This window comes from Puntigrus tetrazona, chromosome 1 (assembly GCF_018831695.1).
Source record: "Puntigrus tetrazona isolate hp1 chromosome 1, ASM1883169v1, whole genome shotgun sequence".
In the NCBI taxonomy this organism is placed as follows: domain Eukaryota; kingdom Metazoa; phylum Chordata; class Actinopteri; order Cypriniformes; family Cyprinidae; genus Puntigrus; species Puntigrus tetrazona.
This window is the reverse complement of record NC_056699.1, coordinates 14,390,495-14,412,212: the sequence shown is the minus strand read 5'-3', so window position 1 is coordinate 14,412,212 and position 21,718 is coordinate 14,390,495. Positions and strand designations below refer to the sequence as shown.

General features: G+C 37.7%; 2 protein-coding genes across 4 annotated transcripts in view; both read left to right on the top strand.

Annotated features, from left to right (window-relative positions):
• The first annotated feature begins 642 nt into the window (after positions 1–642).
• Positions 643–9,804, top strand: tmem154 (transmembrane protein 154). The gene is made up of 9 exons (XM_043249615.1): positions 643–815; positions 1,884–1,922; positions 2,121–2,165; positions 4,139–4,183; positions 4,311–4,520; positions 4,803–4,857; positions 5,719–5,792; positions 6,413–6,461; positions 9,230–9,804. Exons 1-8 carry the CDS (start codon positions 761–763, stop codon positions 6,445–6,447), a joined length of 558 nt encoding a protein of 185 aa, XP_043105550.1. The 5' UTR covers positions 643–760; the 3' UTR covers positions 6,448–6,461; positions 9,230–9,804.
• A 1,259-nt stretch (positions 9,805–11,063) lies between these two features.
• Positions 11,064–21,718, top strand: part of fbxw7 (F-box and WD repeat domain containing 7) — a 130,897-nt gene continuing 120,242 nt past the window's right edge. For 2 of the 3 annotated variants that reach the window (XM_043247085.1, XM_043247093.1), the window contains exon 1: positions 11,064–11,502. The gene's annotated coding sequence lies outside the window, so the exon portion shown is untranslated. Of the gene's footprint in view, positions 11,503–19,742; positions 19,762–21,718 lie in introns of those variants that run through there. The other variant, XM_043247102.1, reaches the window with a different exon arrangement.

The window sequence follows — 21,718 nt, the reverse complement described above, 5'->3', positions numbered from 1 at the left end:
TTATTTATTTGCGATACTATTACCAAAACCTGGGACCACTTTTAAATATAATTTAATACTGTGATTTTGTTATTTTCTTGCAATAAACTATATATATATATATATATATATATATATATATATATATATATATATATATATACACATATATATATATATATATATATATATAAAATCTAAATTTTTATGTTAGATAATAGTTTATCAAACATATCTAAATATCATAATAATGTTCAGATATTTGTGCAATCATTGAGCTCACAGCATCAGTTCCTTAATGCAAAAATCTATATTCATACTCAACAAAGTTATTTTTGTATCAACATTCTTAAGCACATAAGTGTTTTGACCGTGACAGCTGTAGCAGTGTACGCACTCAAACACTTTACATTCTCTTCCTACTTCAGCCTGTTTAAAGTCTCCCAGTTTAAAGCTGCCTCTGTTTACTCAGCTCTTTTTGCACTTCTCTTTTTTTTCTCTGGTTTTTGGTCAGGTCACATACCATATATGCAGGAATGTGTTTTCAGAGCTAACCGAGGAACAGCTTGGCTTGTGGTAACAAGCTCACTGCTTGATTGCATCACATCCGAGGGAGAGAACGAGAGGGTGGTGTTGTTTTTTTTTTGTAGGTAGGTGAATCAGGTCTGAAAGAGGAAGCAGGATGTCATGAAGGCGTGTTAGCCACCAGTCACTATGCAATGAGTCTGTGTCTCTGTCTACCCATAGAGTGGGCCATCGCTTCCATCAAGGACTCTGGGAAATGAATCTTATACTATTCCTGCTTTTGGCATTGACAGCTAGCTGGACTGAACTTGGTAGGTCTTCACGGTAGTAGATCTTTTTTTTTTCTTCATGTAGAATCCTATCTCTCTCTTTCCTGTTTCCCCCATTCATCTAAAGAAACTCTCCTCTGTCCTGTCTGCTCTGTTCGTCATAGTCTCTAGAAATCATTTCACACTGTAATTGGCCCCTAGGCAACGAAACAGTTGTGTAGTGTCTTGTGGAGTTAAAGTGTGCTTTTAGAACACGTTCACGTACCTTTTGACCACAATGGACAATGAGGAAAGTTGAAGACAGGACGGTCACGTTACATTATAACTAGTTTGACTCATTTTGTTGCTTTTGATTTCTCATTTTGTCACTGATTGCAAAACAGCTCGTCTTTGTTAATGAACAAAGATAAAGTTGACTCTTTCTCTTGGTTTGAGCCGATAATTTCCTTGTAAGTGATGATTCATTTTTTTACCTCTTCCTTCTCTTACGGCTGAATGTGATTTTTATTATTATGATATACGAAATGATGAAACAATATGATATTTCTTAGTATGTTATGAAAAAGATGTTTTAGATAAGATGTTGAGTGACATTTCGCAGAGACTTACAGTCAATTGAAATGCGTTGAATTATTGCATACTTGTAAATTAAAGTAAAATGATTTTGGTAACGTTTAAAAGCGAGGTTTTGGCGGTTAACATTTCCTAATTCGATAGCTGACATTCACTCATCTCGGGTTGATGTTGATTTTTACATATATTAAAACAAATCAGCATTAGCGTTAAATAACGTGCAATGAACAAACATGAATTAACAATGTATGCTATTCCGTATGTCTATGTATAATCAACTGTGCAAATATTAAATATATCATTCATTTAACATTTGACAAACCTATATCAATAAACCGCGTGAAAGTGTTATTCTGTATTTTGCAAAGAGGAAAGTTTTCAATCTCTTATATCTGGAGGCTGATTCTCAGATAACATCTTTCTTCTGAACTGAAACAGGCCTGAACAAAACTTCAGTATAATAATCTAGATAATAAGGTTCTTTTTTTAAAGTCGGTTCTTAAATGTGTAAAGTAATTTAGCTGCATGTCTTTACAGTTCAATGTGAAGACAACGAAGAAATAGAGGAGGACTCACGTGAGTATCAGCTTTAACACACCTAACTTTTATTTGATGTGATCTGAATGACTTTCTTGTGGCCTCTGCCATGGAACTAAAATGTCATTTAAATTTGAAGCAATATTTTATATCTGCCGCAATGTTTTTTGATTTAAACAAACAGCTCACGTACGCTCACTTCCACTCATAAATCTGATCTGTTCATACATTTAACAGTGATAGTGGAAACTCACAAAGCAGAGGGAGAAGAAAAAGACTCAGGTAAGCATTGGTGAATCGGCTTGGCTGTATATTGAATATTGGTGATTTTATTGCAAAAAAAGAATTATAGATATAACCACCTGTTTAACTATAACTTGTTTAAACTATTCTAAAGCAAATTTAAATATGTTAATATATATATTAACTGTCATAATAATTTGAAAAAATATTGAGAGATACGGTTTTAGTATTTTTTACTTAACATAAATACTTGCTTTTTGATATATATATACACACACACACACACACACACACACACACATACTATAACCCAGTCATGATCATCAAAAGTCATACTATGAAGTCTATACTATATCCCTGCCTTATGTTAAACTGCTTTAAATGACTTTTTTCCACACTCCTGAACTGTACAGCAAAATACAGGTTTTTAACATCTTTGTACCTCTCAAGCTCTGTCAGGTTGGATGGGGGCAGATGCACATGTTCAGGTTTTTCCAGAAATATTTGACTGGGTTCAATCCCAGGCTGTGGCTGGGCCACTTAAGGACATTAAGTTGTCTATAAGCCACTGTTTCTGTGTGTTCAGGGTCATTGTCCTGTTGGAAAGTGAACCTTCTGCCCAGCCTGGACTGGGTTTCCTTTATAGCTAACACTATATTTTTGCTGCACTGAGCGTTCTTTGATGAGTCCCTCAGTCCCTGCCGCTGAAAAACAGCCCCACAGCATGAGGCTGAAACCAGCACACTTTACTTTTGAGATGTTACTCTGCAGGTTATGCGCAGAACTGGTTTTCTTCAAGCATGATGCTTAGAATTGAGGTTAATCAGACCAGATTATCTTGTCTCAGAGCCTGAGGGTCCTCTAGATGCTTTTTTTTGCAAATTCCAAGTGTGTTTTCATGTGTCTGAGGAGAGGATCGAGTCCTACCACACTGCCATGAAGCCCGTAGCCCGTGATGTTTGTCCTTCTGTAGATTTCTTCTATCTCCACATATGATCATGAAGCTCTACTAGAGTGACCATCAGGTTCTTGGTCACCCCTCTAACTAAAACCCTTCTCCTTCGGTGGCTCAGTTTGGCCAGCAGGCTAGATCAAGTAAGAGTAAAGGTTGTACTCTGGTAGACCAAATGCTTCTGAACTCTTCCACAGATGTGTGGCTCGGTTCTTCAGGCAGTTTCTATTCACTGTAATGTACGGTTTTACTCTGATATGCATTATCAGCTGTTAGACATTTTATTAAGCCGTGTGTGCTTTTCCAAATCATACCCATTCAGTTGAATTTGCTGCAGGTTCACTTCACCCTAAGTGTATAGTAACATCTATCAGCAATATGAATGCAAATTTCAACTGTCTCAAATAAGGGTATGAATACTTACGCAATGGAATCATTTTAGTTTTTTATTTTTAATAGATTGATGTGGAAAAAAAGTATTTTGACAGTTTAACATAACAAACTGTACAAAAAAAAACTGAAAGGCACAAGGCACTGTATATATAAGGGATCTTGGACATTGAAGACTGGAGCAATGATGCTAAAAATCCAGCTTTGCCATCACAGGAATAAATTTCATTTTTAAATCTATTAAAAAAGATATTTTATTGTAATAATACTCAACAATTTTACTGTTTATACTGATCAGATAAATGCATCCTTGGTGAGAGAGTAATATTTTCTAATGCTTTTTTTTCTGGATTGCGAGTAATTAATATAACTTTGACACATTTTATTAGTCTTTCTATTCTGTACTGAACTTTTTACTCTCTACTATTATACCCAACTAAACAAATTTAAATATCTAAGCAAAGTACTGTTAAATATAGATTTATTTGTAATGATTTTTTCACATATTGTTCTAAAGCAATATGTATTACATTTTAAGTTAAAAGGAAACTTTAATAAATCTAAAATCTGTATTTAAAAAAATAAGATTGAAAACCAAGATAAATATGAATGCAATGTTTTAATTATAAATGCTTTTTTAATTATTATTTATTTTTTTATTGCTTTACAGAGAATCAGGGGGATGGTGCAGGCTCTGGAGATGGGAGGAGCCAAGGTATGTGTCATGTATTGCTCTTTTCAGACATTGAACATTATTCTAAAATTTTAAACTTCATCTGATCTTTTATTGGTGTTTCTAGCTCAGGAAATGCATTATCATCTTAAATCTTGTGCAATTGCAGACTTAGACTCCCCACCATACAGTGACACAAACATTGACCAAACGGTCACAAATGAGGAAGCAAATTCGACTGCTGAAGCAAATACAGACACAGAAGCAGAAGATCTCAACCTAGTCATGATCATCATACCTCTAGCTCTCACACTCGTCGTCATCGCTGTGGTCATGTGTGTAGTCGTGATCTACCGCAGGTGGAGAATAAAAGTTGCTGGTATGTCAGACTTTACAGACAATACATCAGTTGACACATTTATCTAAAGACACAAATATTTACACTTTCTGGAAACTTACCAGGCATAAATAAAAGCACGTGATGGATGTGATAACGGTACTTTCTGAATGGATGCTCTGTTTAATAGCAGTTTCAGTTTTTGAGGTTTCTTCTCTTTCTTCTTCCGTTGTTTACAGTTAGTAACTAAAATGTACATTTTATGAATGAATTAAAACCGTGTGTAATTAGACAATTGAACCCTAATTTTTAACCCTTTTTCAGAACACACGAAAGAAGATCCTTATCTGGATCAAGGAGACCATGAGAAGGTGCCAATGTAGGTAGTTTTTAAAAGCATGTTGTGCTACTAATATAATAACGGGGACATGTGCTGCCTTTATTTTAGTACTTAGTTTTTAGTTGCTTAGTTCCTTTTAGCGCTTGTGCGGCTAACTCGGATGTGCAAAATGCCTGTGTGTGTATCACATGTGGAAGACACATTCAGACCACAATGAGGTGTCCTCAGACCCTGCAGCATGCAATATTTGTTGCACGTACAAAACTAGTTTGAACTGTTTTGACTTGTAAATGGCGTTTGTGGTGATCTGTGCACTTTTTCCTCTGAGGAAAGCAGAGTTTTATTTTATTCAGATGTTAAAGTTTAGGTGTGTAGATTACTGTAATGCTTATATTAGCTGTTTGAACTCTTTCTGACGGCACCCATTCGCTGCATAGAAACCCTTTTTTTGAGAAAGTGATGTAATGTTAAATCTCTCTGATTTTGATTAATAAGCAAACTCATCTACTCTTTTAAAGGCCTGAGAATTAATACATTTTCATTTCTGGGAAAACTATTTATTTACGACAACAATACACGTAAGATTGCGATAATTACTAAATACATAAATAAGAACAGTCAACGGTGTTACACAAAGGCTGCTCGTTTTTAGTTGGGTCCTCTTTAAACAGACAAAAATAACTTCCACGTCATAATAAACTGCCCACATAAACACAGTTCTTACGGTTGTACTTTGAATAATTACTCACAACACAAACAGTCATTTCTGCACTTAGTTCCTAACATCCAGTTTAATACAACTGCATGTCTTATTTACATTATGTTTTTTAATGCATCTGTTCAAAAATGCTTTTTTACCAATAAAAAGAATTAAAATGCTGGTGTTTTTTGTGCACCCAGGCCCATGTTCGATGATGATATCCCATCAGTGATGGAGCTGGAAATGGAAGACCTAGAAAACTGGATGGTAAAAGGTAACTGCTAAAATGTTTAATAGTAATTATCTGACGATAAGTCACAGCCTTGGCGTGTCTCAGATATTGCATATTAATAGTGATTAATCCACAGATGCTGGAAAGAAATGTACAGCTTTCTCAGTACGAGTAATATTAGTTTAGGTGTAAACTATGTAATATGGATAAACATTTTATATGCAAATCAAATATATGAATCTTTAATTTAGACCTATATATGATTGCACATATATATAGTTTGCTCAGAAAGCAACATTAGGCTATTGGTTTGTTTGCAGGTTAGTTCATTCGGTGAGGTTTGTGCTCTGACCAGCAGGGGGAGCCATTGCACTAAAAACATCCAAACGCTCAAAGAAACGTCCTTAGCTTTATGAAAACGGCTCACTTGTTCGCTTACTTACCTTAAACCACTCTTTATTCACCAGAGCTTCAGCATTAAGGCTGAAAACATCCTTCGTACGAATTCAAACACTTCATACGTATTGTGTGTTTGTAGGTTTGTAGTGAAAGTGTATCAAAACCGCCATAAACGCGTGTGATCTATTTCTATTAGATAACATAAAAAGGTGCGGAACATATTTTGTTGAATGTTTTAACATAAAGAATCTGTGTCTTTGCAGATGGAGGCAAGAAAGTGGACACTGGCCAAATATAATGAATAGCTTTTCAGTGAGTACACTAGACTTATTATTCCCTTCTTCATGCAAGATGCAGCCCAAACCTGGGAAGGCTACACAATTTCTAGAACAAAGTCGGAGCGTATTCACAGTACAGTATTGGCTTGGACAGCTGTCTAGCGGTTAGTAACAGGAAAGTCATTGTACTAGCTCGCAAATATTTAATTTTCAGGACAGATCTGTAACAGATGTTCTGCATTTCTTGATTATTTACATTCACACATCATATTTCACTGCACTTCGGCCTGAGTTCAGATCATTTCAGATTGTTTCCATTCATTTCAGGACAGAGTATTATAGACACATATAGTTATTAATGGACTAACATTTCGGTGCAGTGTACAGTAAATACACGGAGCAACCGTTGGGTTCCCATCAGTAACGTGAAACTTTGCTGTTCCTCTTGGGGGTTGTGGAGGGTTAGACATTTTGAAAATCTGGAGCGCTGGACAAGGCAAAATTGAGCAGATATTTACGGGGGAACGCGCATATGTGAGTCACTGAGCAGTGGAGCAAGACAAGGCTTGAAGATATGAGTTCGTATGTGTCACACCCTGTAATGTAATGTGTAAGGTATCATTTCCTGGAACTGTGAAGTGACATAAGGTTACCTCTTACTTTACTTTCCAGTGGAATGTCCCTCTGAGTCTAGTCAACAGCTACGGGACACATCAGCCGTCCCTGCGCAAACTTTTTCCTGCTGATAATGGCTTCACAGTTTGGTCCAAACGCCATTTTTGTTCATTTTGTCAAGCAGTTTGTATGACGATATGACGAACGTTTCATTTTTCATATTGCTGCCTCTAAGATATCCAGTAAAAACAAACATTTTAAGTGTCAGGACACTAAAGTAAACTAAGACAACTCTTTTTAAAATCTAACATTTATAAATTATTAAAATTGTGATATTGTGTCTGTACATATTGACACAGTTTGAAACTATATCACTGTAAATATAATAATAATCATACCATTTAAAGGTTTAAAGTTGATAAGATTTAAATACATATATATATATATATATATAGACGTTTCAAAATACAGTACAACTGTAATATGGTTAAATATTACAATAACTGCTTTCTATCTTCCGTAATATATTTTAGAATGTAATTTATCTCTGAGATGGCAAAGCTAAATTTTCAATGTCACATGATCTTAAAATTATTATAATAAACCGATCCGTTACTCAAGAAGCACTTCTTATTATTATCAATGTAAAAAAAACAAATGAATAAAGCTGCTTAGTATTTCTGTAAAGAACAACGATCAGGATAGAAAGTTCAAATGGATTAAAAAACAGTATTGGGAAAGGTCCGCAAGCCGGGAGTCAAAGTCGAGATGCTCAAAACACAACAGAGCTTAATGTCCGCTCTCTACCCCCAAGACCGCTGGCACAGACCATCCCTATTTTAAAAGAAAAATTGCGATCTTAGTTTTTTTAGATACTTAAACCACTTAGAGTCAAGACATGAATACACTTCTTGTAATGCTCTGACCCTTGTCAAGTGACTAAACTGTCAAATAGTTTTGAAGTGGCAGTCTAATAGAATAATAAACTGCGGCATTGTCTGTTGACCTCCACATAATCAGAACAGGCCCTTACACAAACACCCGACGACATCCACTTGCTTACTAATGCAGACACAAACACGTACTATGTCATTCTGTCAAGTTTGTTTTGATGAGTCTGCGTACGAGGAACAGAGTAGCTGTGACTGCTGACTTCTGACCCCCGGGCCCGCTCTCTGCCAGCGGAGACATCTGCTAGTCATTACAGCAGGCGTGCGTGGAAGCGAGGCTCGGACCAGGCCAGAGATGAGGAGGGCCTCTTTTTTTTTTTTCCCCTCTTGCGTGCTCTCTGTCTCGCTCTCCCTGGGAACACCAGAGGGTCAGAGTCCACAAGCCAGGAATGTAAGCTTACGTCATGCGGACTGTGTTTTTCCCAGGATCGGATTGGTATCAGGCGCTATGGGGGAGCAGGCTTCACAATGGCTAGGTGATGTCAAGGATGACAAATTAATGTTTATATAAACATAATATCTGAGGCCACATCAGCACAGGAGTGAGGGCACGGCTCTTTTTATGCTGAATTGAAACTAATCTGATCTGGAAACATACTTTTTTTTTTTTTTTTTTAACAGCATTGTTAAATGGAATAGAACAGCTCGGTGAAGACTATATATACAAATGAACAAAGGGCTAATGTCCACAGCAACTCTCTAAAAAATAACATCATAACAATAAATAACCGCTTTTATAAAATCTGCATATGAGTATCACTTTGTGATTGCTTGAGGAAGACAAAAAAAAACTAAATTCTTAAAAATATAAGCTAATTTGATCGAAAAATGACATCGCTATTCGCTAAAAGATACTGATATTTCGCTAACAAATTATATTTTAAATATTATTATTTTTTGCTATATTCCAATAAAAACATTTTAGAATGGAGACACTATACTTGACCGGTTTAACTATAATAATTACTAATGTCATATCGCTAACGGTCACGATTAAGACATTTAGCAAAGTGGATACTGTTATTAACAGGATTATCTTGCAAATATGGAATTTCTGTCGAATGTGATTATTGTTTGTAAGGATATTTCATTGATTTCACTTCTTTATATCGAATTCAACAGTACAAAAGAAAGAAAGAAAGAAAGAAGGGAGTACACGAGTATACGTCGTAGTTGTTAGAGCTCAGTTTGGCACACGTTTGAATCAATCCATTTCTTTGTCTCATTTGTTTTACAGGCTGTGGACGTGATGCTGTTTCGTGTGTCTAATGTTGCACAGTGTATATGTTGGGCTATTCTATGTACTTCACATACTTAAGTTACAATTTGCTAATGCTTTTAGACTATGTTTCATAATGCTATAACTTCATATAAAATACATATTTATATAAAAAACCTGCTGTTTGGATGAAAATGAACAAATGAAAATAAGCAGATAACTATTTTCTGTTGCACTGTTCAGGACAGCTCTACTGTAAGCCGCTGTGATCTTCTGTGTACTTTTGATATTGAAATTTTCACCACTTTTTTTGATGGAGCGCAACAAACTGATGTTGTTTCTTTGTAATGTAATAATCATTCTCCTCGTCTCGTCTAAACTTACTGCTACAACAAGAAGCATTTCATCATTCCATTTAAATTATAAAAACACAAACATTTTAACCTATGTAAATATTATTGCACAAGTTGTATTATTTTTTTCTTTGTTTGTGTTTACAATTTATAGTGAAACTTTATCATTCTTAAGAAAACACCAACACATTTCCTGCTATGTACTGTATGTTTTTTATATATTAAAAGAGGAACTATTGATATCAGTGCACGCGCGTTGATTTCTTGACATATAAATTAAAAAACATTTTTTAATGTTTTTGAAAGGTGTGTCTAAAGCTCATCAAAACAGCATTTATTTGAACAAAAATATAGAAATATAAAAACAGTTATATGGAAAAATTCTGTTATAGTTTTAAATAACTGTTTTCTATTTTAAAATGCTTCCATAATGGAAATCACAGTATCTTGCAATGTGCCGATTTACAGTAACATTTCTTGAAAACATTTGTGGTGCTTAATATTTTTGTGTGCAAACTGTGATGCATTTTACAGGATTCTCTGATGAATAGAAAGGGGATTTTTTGGTTTTTTTGTAAACTAAAAAATACTGACTGTCACTTTTTGCTAGTTTAGACTATTTATTGAAAGCGATGGGCTATAGTGTATATTTCGTGTTGCACCCTTAACTGTGTAGTTCACGAGCATTCTTTTGTCTTCCACCTGAGTTAAAGTTTCCAAGTGTCTGGAATACGACGGGAATGTGAAAGAACATTGTTTACCTCTGAGTGGGGCTCTGAAGAAAACACAGCTTCAGGCAGAGTTTAGTGTAACTCTGCTGGAAAACAACGCCAGATGGAACTCATTAGATTGTTTCTTCTCCAAGTCTTGTCTGGTCTGTTTGGTTTTAAAACCCGGGTGATCAGGTAATATGTGCAGATACTATTGGGTTTGTGAATGACTGCATTAATGATATCACATTGCTTTATTCTGTGTAGAACAGTTTAACATATTTAGTTTGTAGATAACATAATTAGTTAGTTCAGATTGTAGGGCTTTTATAAGCTTAGTACCTGCTTAGCATCTGCTACATGAATAACGCTTTACATAAAAATAACAAATTAATAATAAAATATTTTATACTACTACTGGTACTACTACTACTACTACTACTAGTAACAATAAAGTAAATAATAATGTGAACTAGAATAAGTACAGTAAAGTAAAATTAAGTGCTAAAGCATCTGTGTTTCTGACAAATCAACACTGAAGCAACAAAGTAAAAAAAATAAACAAAACATGAAATCTTGACTCCCATTATCATTACAGTAATGACAGCAACCTTTGTTAAACACAGCCAACTCAATTAAATGTCGGTAATAAAACGTACAATCAAATAAAACTAATAAAATAATAACAGCTAAACAATACTTTTCGGCCCATAACAGTCTGCAGACATGGCAACGTAATTACGTCCTATTTAAGCGACACGGAACGCGAGCGATGGTGACGTTTGTGGACGACACAGTGACGCCATCATCAGTGGACGAGGGAGTCTTACAGGAATCGGTGGGATAAAGGCGATCGCGCTTTAACGGAGAAGCATCGGAGTCGTTCGCCGTGTCCCTGGCGTTCTTTAAATCGGTCACATATTATTTCAGGGAGATTTTAGCTTTTGCGGAAGATAAATAAATAATAAAGCTCTCCCTGGTGCGTGGGTTGGAAGGGCTGGCGTAACGCTACTACTTTATTTCAACGGATGAAAATGTTTGGCTTGAGCTTGTAAAACTTCAACACGTTTACCAAAGGATCGTTTCATCTGTCTTTCGGGCAAACCGGCGAGGAGAAGAGGAGAGACCGGTGGCCGTAATTGGACTCTGGATAGGATACCTGGGGGAACTAACTGTCTCTGTGCACACGGGAGCCTAATTTTCCTTCGCCTTTCCATCCGTTTCCAGGGTAAATACATGCATTTGTCTAATAAAACGTCTTGTTAAATGTAAACTTGACCATGCTAGGGTGTTTTTTCAGGAGCAACGGACCATGTGATCAGCTTCACCACACAACCTCATGCAGGTATTGCACATATGAAGCTGATTACATGGACCCTCTCGTGTGTATAATACTCAATATGTGTACATCTGCTTGCGGTGGGCTTGCATTTAACGTGCCACTCTGATGTGCAGGTTGCATGTTATTTAAAACTGCAGTTGAGAAATCACTCGCATGCACTGTTCTGAAAGTGTTGTTGTTGTAGTTAAACTACACCAACCCAATTCCAAGATATAGGACACAACAAATACGCAGTGTTTGGAAGAGCTGCGTGAAACAAAACTAATACAAAAGCTCGGTCGTGTCTCTTTCTTTTCACCTTCGCTATATTGATATTCTGCTCTAACCGATTTGACCTAAACTTCGGATCTTGTAAACAAAACCAATTTCTCTTGTGTGAAAATGTAAGTTTACTGTCGATTAAAAACGCTGTCGTTGCCCTCTAAATACACTGGATGTTTCTCCACACCGGTGTGTTTACGTATATTCGCGATTGGTTGGCGTTTTAGATTAATAGCGACTACTAAACCCTAGTGTCGCTATTATTACGAGTATTCCTTGCGTTTTCGCTTGTTTTGCTGTAGTTTAGCCGGTTAGCGACAGGGGGTTTAGCTTAGGCTAACAGTATTAGCACACCTAGAGCTGGACAATCGAAAGGCGAACTCGTTTATGAATAGGTTTATCTGATTGTCCGCTGTGCTGTCGTTGACGTTATAAAGTGCTCTGTTGTGTGCCCGTGTCATCAAGGGCAGCAGGATAACATCTGATAGCTCTTAGCCTAGCGCGTTAGCTTAGCTCGCTAACAATCGACGTTCAGCCTTTGAGCCGCCACCGCCGCGTCTCGCAAGGGGTTTAAATCCACGTGAAGCGCCCGCGCAATATCTGCACCGACTTTTCGCTCTTTAATAAGACTTTTTTGGAAATATTAGCTGGACTGACACGCCGTGAGCGAGAATTTGTTCATTTGTACAGATTTGTGTGCAGCGCGTGCACGGCGCGAGACAAGCACATGTTAGCACCGACCACAGCCGATGCAAGTTTGTCAAAGCACGCTTTCTTTTCTCAAACTCTTCGTGAAACCCCTTTCTCATTTTCTCAACCCCAACGGTCACGTTACGATAATAACTGTTCTTTTTATCCCTCTCTCTCCGCACTAGGAGATTGAAGAAATGGATGCTGCACTGCATTATACAAACAAATGGCTATGCAAAGACTTTTCTCTATTATCATAACCACACAGCAATTTTATATTGATTTAATTTATAAACATACGAGATTAAGGCTTCTACTGGAGTTCAGGGACTTGCACACAGTGAGCCTTTGAAAGTTTCAGCATCATCTGTAATATTATGTAACTTGTTTTACAGGGTTTGTAATGCCATCTATTGCTCCATGTGTTTATGTAATATCTGTTGTCAAATAAAAGCCTTCCTTGGAAAAGAAAGGAGATTTCTCTAGAGAACGGATTGGAGGTCAGTTTGCAAGTTTGAAGGCGTTTCTCCAGACACTGCACTTCTGGTTTCAATAGTTTGGTCACCTGTTTGAAAGTTAAAGCATCGGGACAGAGGAACACGGTCCCTTCTGGGTTTGCTTGATTTGGTTTTTGAGGTCGTTCTGAATTTTGTGGGTCACTCTGGGAAACGGTGGAAAAGGTTGGAGAAAATTGGAGAGGAAAAAGAGCAGGAAATACAGAGGATAATGTGCGAGATCTTTTATCCTCTCACATCCTTTCCACAACATTCGTTTCCACCTCCTAGAGCCCAGAGTCGCTCTCCTGCAGGGGTATCGGCATCCCCCTCGGAAGGGTGTAGGGTGCTCTGTCTCGGCTGATGTTTTGAGCTCTTTTACACCGTGGCCTTTACACTGCGAAGGCTTTCAAGGTTTTAGTGTGCTGCGTGGATCTTTGAGACTTGCTGAATAGCCTTAATGTTTTGATAAGACACAAAGAGAGCATACAGAAGGCATGACCGGACTGGGAGATGAGAGAAAGGAACCGGGTCATCTGATGAGTGGCTCTTTGAACAGAATATTTTTCAGGCCAGCCACTTCTTAATGGCACTCGGCTATAATAAGAGCAGGTCTGCTGTGTGGCTTTGATTAAAGATAGTCGTGGTTAAAAGAGTTGCAGCAATCGGCAGCCTTTCACTGCAAACTCCCTTTGTGTTCTCTGGGCTCCTCACTAAAGGCAAGTTTTCTAGAATTTCATTAGCGTTCCGTTTCCCCTATGATGGAATATGATGGATTCTGTTGCTCAATTAAAAGCTTTATTAGAAGAGCTACACGAATTTGACATTGAGTGAACTATGCAAAGGGCTTACCCAAGTCTTATAATGCTGGGAAGGCTTTTCAGAAAGTCAGCTGTTTTTCGCGTAACACATACTGAAGCTTTTGCTAAAGCTTTGTTGGGTTGCAAACGGCATGCATGGAGCTCTTTAGAAGAAAAGCTAAATTAAGTGCTGTAGCTGTATTGTCCTGTAAATGTGCTGTAGTTAATTTACTAATTTATCATAGTTCACCCCTTAAGTCGTTTCAAACCTTTTTTTTTTCTACCGAGGAACAATAAATAAGAACTTTTTATGACTGTTGTCTTTCACTGTTGGGGGGGGTTTCTCAAAATATATTGTTTGTTCATTTTTAGGTATACTATCACTGTGCACACAATACCTTTATGAATTCCTGATGTGGTTATGTCTCTTCAGCTTGCGTGCTGATGGGAAAAAGAAAAGGCCTCGGTCACATGACCGTCATCTCTTCTGCTGTAACGGAGGTGTGAGTTGCCATGGAGTGCTGCCGCCTTTTTATGTGCTCTCACAGCCATCAGACACGAGCAGAGAGAATGATTATTCTTTCAGGAGTAAATACTACAGGGATGTATGTGTTGGTTGGCTCTCATAGTAAATTTTTATGCCGTTCGATTTCGGAATCCATTCTGAAATGCAGTAATGCTGAAATAAGTGTAGTATTGTTTTTGGGTAGCAAAGTGCAAAACCACATTTTAGTTGGCGGAACAAATTGTCAACGATAGTGTATTTAATTATACATTGTTATGCCCATGTGTCTTTAAAAAATACAATTTTGTAGGTTAACTAACAGTCATTAATTGGGGAAAATATCCATAACCTGCATGGAAACTTCTGTTTAGGTCGGGTTCTCTGGTTATAGATTCAAGCAGTTGTAGTAAAGCCTTCTAAATTTTAAACATTACTACGCTAGAATATTTTTTGTGGGGCAAGGTGAAGTGCCTCCACAGTGTTGAAGTGGGTACCTGTTAGCTTTCTACAGACGCTGAAACAGTCTGCAGTAATGTAGATGTGCTAATTAAATGTCACGTTGACTATATCGTTCCAAAACTATTACTGCTGATACTGAAAATTTTATTTTCAGGACTGAAATTGCTGCTGCGAACCCATTAAAGCGTTACTTTTTGGTCAATGATCCTATGCGCCATTGTAACAGAGACTATTTTTGGGAGTTTTCTTGTTTTTTAGCTGAATGCTTAGCTTAGGCTAACTCTATTAGCTCGCCTACAACTGGATATTCATACTTCTGAATACTTGGGTTTTTGCTTATGTTCTGGTTCGTCTCAGTAATTGACTGGTTTGTTATTTGAATGCTAGTTGACCTCCCTGGCCCACACCAAAGTTGAGAGCTCTGCACACAAACACTTGTTCCATCAAACGCTGATATTGTTTGTTCGAACCATTGTGAAATTCACAAAGTGATGGATTTCTTGTTTATTTAATATAACAGAGTATGACCCATAATTTGTCTTCTTTCCTGACTCTAATGTTCCCGCAGCTGTAGCCAAAACAAAGTTTGGTAGAAAATCAAAACAAAACACTGAAAAGCTTAATTTCTCCACAGATATCTCATCAAGCCCTTCTGTGACATTTACAGATCTTTTTTTTTTTTGTCTTGGGTGTATGCCCCTGCTGAATTTTTATGTTGTTCCGTGAATCACACTTGTGAACACACAGCCTCCGTGTCCCTCTTCTGATGAATTATGGAGTGTTTATTTGCTTTGCTGTAATGAGCTCTCTTTACTTTCTCATTTTTTTTTTTGTTCAGTGTTTCTATCAGGCCTTTGGAGACAGAATTTTATGCCACCTTAGTGATTTTCAGGTTTTGCATTTCTCTAAAGTTGCTGCAGTCTATCTCTCGAAGAAAATTAGGCTTAATTTGTTGAGGAAACAAAACACGGCTGCTATTGGGAATAACTTTTTATGACGATATATGCATTCTGTTTGATTCCACCTGTCGCTGTGCCTCTTGAGCATTGACACTGTATTGTATGGAGGGTTTTATTTTTCACTTTCGCTGCGTTCAGTTCATCATTTCTCCTTCCTGTTTGTGCAGGTGTGCCACACCAGGCCGGTCATGTGAATAGTCACTTGACTGATTTCATCCTCCATTCAAATGCCAAAGATGACTAGTGCTGTTGCTCTAGCCTTACAGAGCACCTAATAGCCGACGGCTGTGTAGGAAATCAAGTTTCTCATTTTGTAGCGATCTCCTCTAAAATCTTCATCCTGGAAGTGCTTACCTCAGATAATCTATCGATGTAGATGTATTCTCACACCTGCTCTTATTTCGCCCGACGTTTAAAGCTGAAATGTGTAGTTTCGAATAGAACTGGGTCAGTGGCATCTCTCTCTTACTCTCAGAGAGAAACTTCTGAAGCTAAATGATAGGTTCATATTTGGATTATAAACCACCATTTCTGGCCAGCTGTTTCATGCAGGTTTGGTCCTCTGCATTTCCACGTCACTGCTTGAGCATCAGAATGTGCTTTTTATCCTGCTTCACAAATGCTGATATTTACGTTGAAGATGAACTCGGGGAAACTCTGTTCTTAAGAAGAATTCATCCTGCAGGCGGATTACTTATAATTAACACTGCATTTTGATATTTCTACCTCCCTCCATCTCATCCTTCCATATGTCCCAATTTCATTGTAACAGCTCTGCTCTGGCCTTCATGCGGAGCTTCTGGACACTGTACAGCAAGAGCAGTCTCAATAATTTAAAGCTCTGCCATCCAGCGCTTGGTTTTGATTTGCATCAAGGGTTTTAAGAGATCATACGCAGCTAGGAGAATATTACTCGAACCACCACGTCCAGCATATGGTGTAGTAATATCCCTCTTCACCAGCTCTATCCACTGAAGCATCCTTTTAACCAGTCGGATGCAGCCCACATTTACTTTTTATGTTCCATGTAATTTGGAAAACTGTCCGTTTTTCTCATTGGTTTTCAAACGCTATGTCTAAAGAAAAACAAATAACTCCGTTTACAGCCAGATGATACAGCGCTGACAAACAGGAGAAACACTGTTTGCAACGATACAGTCAGAAGACATTTTAATCTACAAATCAGCGTAGTTGTGTCAGATGATTTTGAGTCAGAAATGTGGGCATTCTTGTCCGATTTTGTTATTAATGTAGTGTATGGAACAAAGAGTAATGGACTAATTACAGTAGGCTATATTTGTGATTACCCTGTAGCGTTTAGTGCATTTATACTAAATGTATTGAGGTGTTATATTTGTGGTTTTAACTGTGATTTATACTAAACAATTTATGTTGTTCGACGCAGGCTTTCAATGCAATACATGTATGTAGTTTTCAGAATTTCCCAGAACTTTAGATATGGCTTTGGTTCTTCATTTATGTCATTTGAACTTCTATCGACGTGAACATGTACGCTGCAGGATCAGGATTGGACACCCTTGACCTAAATGTTTTGCATAGAAGCAAAGGAAGGGATGGTTGTCGGAAATCTCACCCTTTCAAGATAATAAATCATGTAACAATAATCCAAAAGTAATATTTAAAACTCCAGTTAAAGCTGCATCCCATTTGGTCCTTTTCAACTGGAATTGGCAGCTGAGAGTTGACGAATTGGAGTTCCAAGTTGCCTGAAAAGCTGCTTGAACGGAAAGCTTTTAAATGTGAAATTTTCAACCGGAGCATTCCCACTACTGAGAGCTTGAACACAAAATAAGGCTTGTATTTTCATGCAATAAAGTACACCCAGAAAATGATTTGCCCAACCATCATTTCTTTAGACATGGGCATTGTTTTCCCTGTCATACACGCAAGATATACAGTGCAGACCGGCGGGGTTCAGTGTTGTTTTGGACCCCAGTCACCTTGATTGTACACACATTAATTCTACATGCTTCAAAGGCTATTTTGGCTCTGTCAGGGGTGACGGCAAAAAACGCAGCTGAAGCCAAGCCTGTGCTCTGATTTAACCATAACGACTGTTGCTATAGGAAATATCAAAGATGAATTCTTTCGAGAAGATGATTAGCTTATTAAATGTTTAATTAAACGCTGCGCTGAGGTATATCAGTATCCACTGAGCTCTAGTGGAGGAAGGTGACAAGACTTCAAACTTCAGATGACACATCTGTGAAAGCACACAAACCCTCGACATGCTAGCTCTCTTTCACCGTGTAACGGAGACACAGCTGTCCGGTTCTTTTCAGGGCTTCCCCGAAAATACAGTTGTCCTGAAAATTGTCACTACTGTAAACGTACCAAAATGTGTGTGAATGCAACCTTAATGAATCCTACAGTACTGACAGGTGACAGCCGTATTCTGCTGCTGTGTGAACCTGGCCAAAATATAATCTTAAATAATATAATTTTTTGGCGGACTATCCCTCTAAGTTGTAGACCATTTAAAAACCATTTATTTTAAAAGATAGACTTGCAGTACGTTGATTTAATATTTGGTTCTATCAAATCAGTGGGACTTGAGTGTGTCTGCTGCTGCTTTGCTGAATTCAAGTTGCTTGACTGTGTTTCTGGGTAGTGTCTGCTTGTGTATATTTTGATTTGTGAAGACTTTGGATTGTGTCCTGGAAAGTGTTCGAGCAATACAGAAAGGCTCTTTCTCAGTGGGTCCGAGCATGCTGCTGTTTCCACTCACTCTCTTAAAGTGATATAAAAGGATTACCTCCACCAGGGTCTCTTGCTTTAGTTCTCAATAGGGCCCATGAGAGGTTGTGAAAGGGTAGCCTTCTACATTGTTTTGAGCTCTTTGTGTCCTCTGTGTCTTTGTGGTTTCACCCTGGGACCCAACAGCTGCCCTGCCCCCCACCAACTCCCCTGAACATCAGCACTTTATAAAAAAAAAAAAAAAAAAATCTAGTTGCTTCTTTTGGCCCTGTATTCCATGGGACAGAGTGCTTTCACAATATTTCATGTGAACTATGATCAACAAATGTTTCAGTTTCACATCAGCTTTGGATGACAAAAGAATAATCAGGACTTCACGTGGGAACCCCTAGTCCACTTCAAGAAAAAGTCTGCCTTCGTCTTAAGCGCCCTTTCACATGACTTGCGTCAGGGCCTTAATGCACTGCTGCTTTGACCTGCAAACAAAGTTTGCAAAGTGCTACAAATAGTGTCAAAGTGCAGTTTTTATTAAAATAAAGTGAAAGAAAGTGTGGGGTAAAAACATTTAATTTTTAGAACAAGTGTGGTTCTGTTGGCTGGCCTGTATGTTGTGTTTTTTTTTTTTTTATACCAGTAGAAAGCAGGTCTGCTTATGTAATGTACATACAAGTTAATTATGTAGACTGTTAATGGTCCCCACCCCCTTTATATTGCTAAAGATATCGGTAGAAATGGGTATTGCCAGGATAATGGTCCATTAATCAGCCTATCAATGTTTATTGATCTCTATTTGATGGGTTTTATTTTATTTTAAGTGATAACGTACAGGGAAAGTAGATGATAGCCACAAACCTGGATGCGAGGTTAGATGTGATTCTTTGTTTCCACGAACAACCGTTAACCTCTAGAATAGAATAGTTCTTTAGTTTGTTAAAATGGTTCTTTTTAAGAAATGTTCTATGGAGTCTAGTTCAGTCAGGTTATGTCTGCAATCATGCCGTGCTCTGCAGATAAAATTCAGAGCATTTTAATTATGCTTGGTCATTACTGTGGCTGATATTGTTTCATAGAGCATTGATGCAAGTCATATAAAAGCTGTCTTATTTCTCTTATGCCAACTCCACTGTCTTTTGGTTCTCTGCAAGGACTCCCACCCCCATCTCCTGCCCAACGCAATCTTTACACACTCACACTGACTGCTGTGGTGCAGGACAGTCCTTTCAGAAGAAGGGGGCCCCTAGTGAAGGACCGTTTCCATGGTAACACCTGGCTTTATGAATGGATCTTGGGGAATCGTGGTCATTGGCCTCCCAGCATCCTTCACTGGCACCACAGGACGATTCAGTTTCAATCAAGGCAACCATCTGCAGCACACTTGCCTAATAAACACTTTAGGGTCTTTAACTGTATGTCAAACTTTGTTTTCTGTCATTCTGAAACGTTTCCAGGAAAAAATATTCTTCTCGGAGCTAAAGCCTGTTGTGCTTTTTAGGTAATAAACTCACATGTGCCAAATCTTGCATAATTCAGAATTCTTGAAGGAGCCTCTTGCCTTTTAACACAGTTCTCAGAGCTCATGTGAAACAACCTTTCACTGCTTTGGAGGAACTTCATCTTTTTGGATTCCAGATTTCCTACAATAAAAAAACACTTGTCCAAAAAAAAAAAAAAATTAATATATATATATATATATATATATATATATATATATATATATATATATATATATATATATATATATATATATATATATATATATATTCCCTAAAAATGTACTGTGCACCCCGAGAGGTGCTTCTCTGCCCATCTGTCTCTCACTCACAGTCTCTGACTCAAAATGGCAAGTCCGCTTTTTTTGCTGGCCCACATTCACGTCTTCCTTCTACCCTGTTGACACTGAATTATTTACAGCGTGCATCAGAATTCTCAGGTGCAGGAACTGACTGCATGCGTCTCGACAGAAAAGACAGGCCCATCAAATCATTATTACATGTAGCCACAGGTTGGTCTCTGTTTGCACCAGTATGCTCTGTCATCTGGAACAGAAGTTGTAGTGTTGTGTAGGTTTAGAATCTGGCTTGCTTGTCCATGAAGAAGCAGTGTCTTTGTATACTGTGGCTTTGTTTGAAGGATCTCTTGTTGTAATGTACACCAGACAACTAATTGAATTGTTTTTTTTGTTTAACTGTACATCAGGGGTGTAAGGATTCACATATCATGTACTGTACGGTTCATGGTCATTTTCCAAATCATCCAAGTGATCATCCTTATCCCCTTGTTAGTGGGGACTTTGGAGTGAGCGGAGCATGTGCGTGCCGTGTTTAATCTTTTAGAATGCACTTGTCAAAGGGTGCGATGTAATTTCCTCATTATCTTCAGCTGGGATGTTCCTGTGACACACACAGCACGATGTGCATCAGCAGATTCGTTAAGGGACGACAAATGATATTTTTATAGAAAAAAGTTTTACACCATTAGTTTTTATGGATTAGCATATTTAAAAAAATGTAATGTATGTTTATTTGCAACAGTTATGCTAACAGTAAAAAGACATTTATGACATTAAAGCGGCGACATCTGCTGACACGCTTTTTGTTGCCTTTTCTGAATGATTTATTAAAATATCTCTTATTTTCTCAGAGTATTAGACTAGGCTATAAATGAAGGTGCTTTGATGCCAGAAGAACCTTTTTGTCTAAATGGTTCCATTTTAAAGAACCTTGTAGTTCTTTGTAGCGGAAGAAGGTTCTTCAGGTTCTAAATGGGAACGAATTGGTTCTTTTAAAGAACCTTTGAACCTGTGCTGCACTTAACATTAGTATCTTTTCACATCAGTGTTTGTGCTGCCTAAAGGTGTTGTGTACTGACACATCTGAGCTATCCATTTTGTTTTACAGTGTCTTAAAGGTGGACCTCAGCAAAAGCACTGAATAGAATAAGGCCCTTTTAAAGCTCTCTCCATGTGTCACGTCCATATGTCTGAGATGTGGTTGTATGCAGAGCAACGGGCATCTGGCGGCTCAGTCAGACTGACTTAAGGACTATTAGTGAAGATAATCCTATAGACAGAGAGTTGAGCCACAAAGCCCTACAGGAAGACAGTTACATTCTCCGTCTCACTTTCTCTCATGTTTTCTGGTTTTATATTTCAAATTCTTTTCAATTTAATGGAGTTCAGTTGAATGACATAAGTTGTCTTGTGTTTACGTAATATAT

Coding starts and splice junctions, on each gene's coding strand:
- tmem154 (XM_043249615.1), top strand. CDS start 761: ATGAATCTTATACTATTCCTGCTTTTGGCATTGACAGCTAGCTGGACT. Junction 2,166..4,138: donor GGGAGAAGAAAAAGACTCAG/GTAAGCATTGGT, acceptor ATTGCTTTACAG/AGAATCAGGGGGATGGTGCA. Junction 5,793..6,412: donor AGAAAACTGGATGGTAAAAG/GTAACTGCTAAA, acceptor GTGTCTTTGCAG/ATGGAGGCAAGAAAGTGGAC.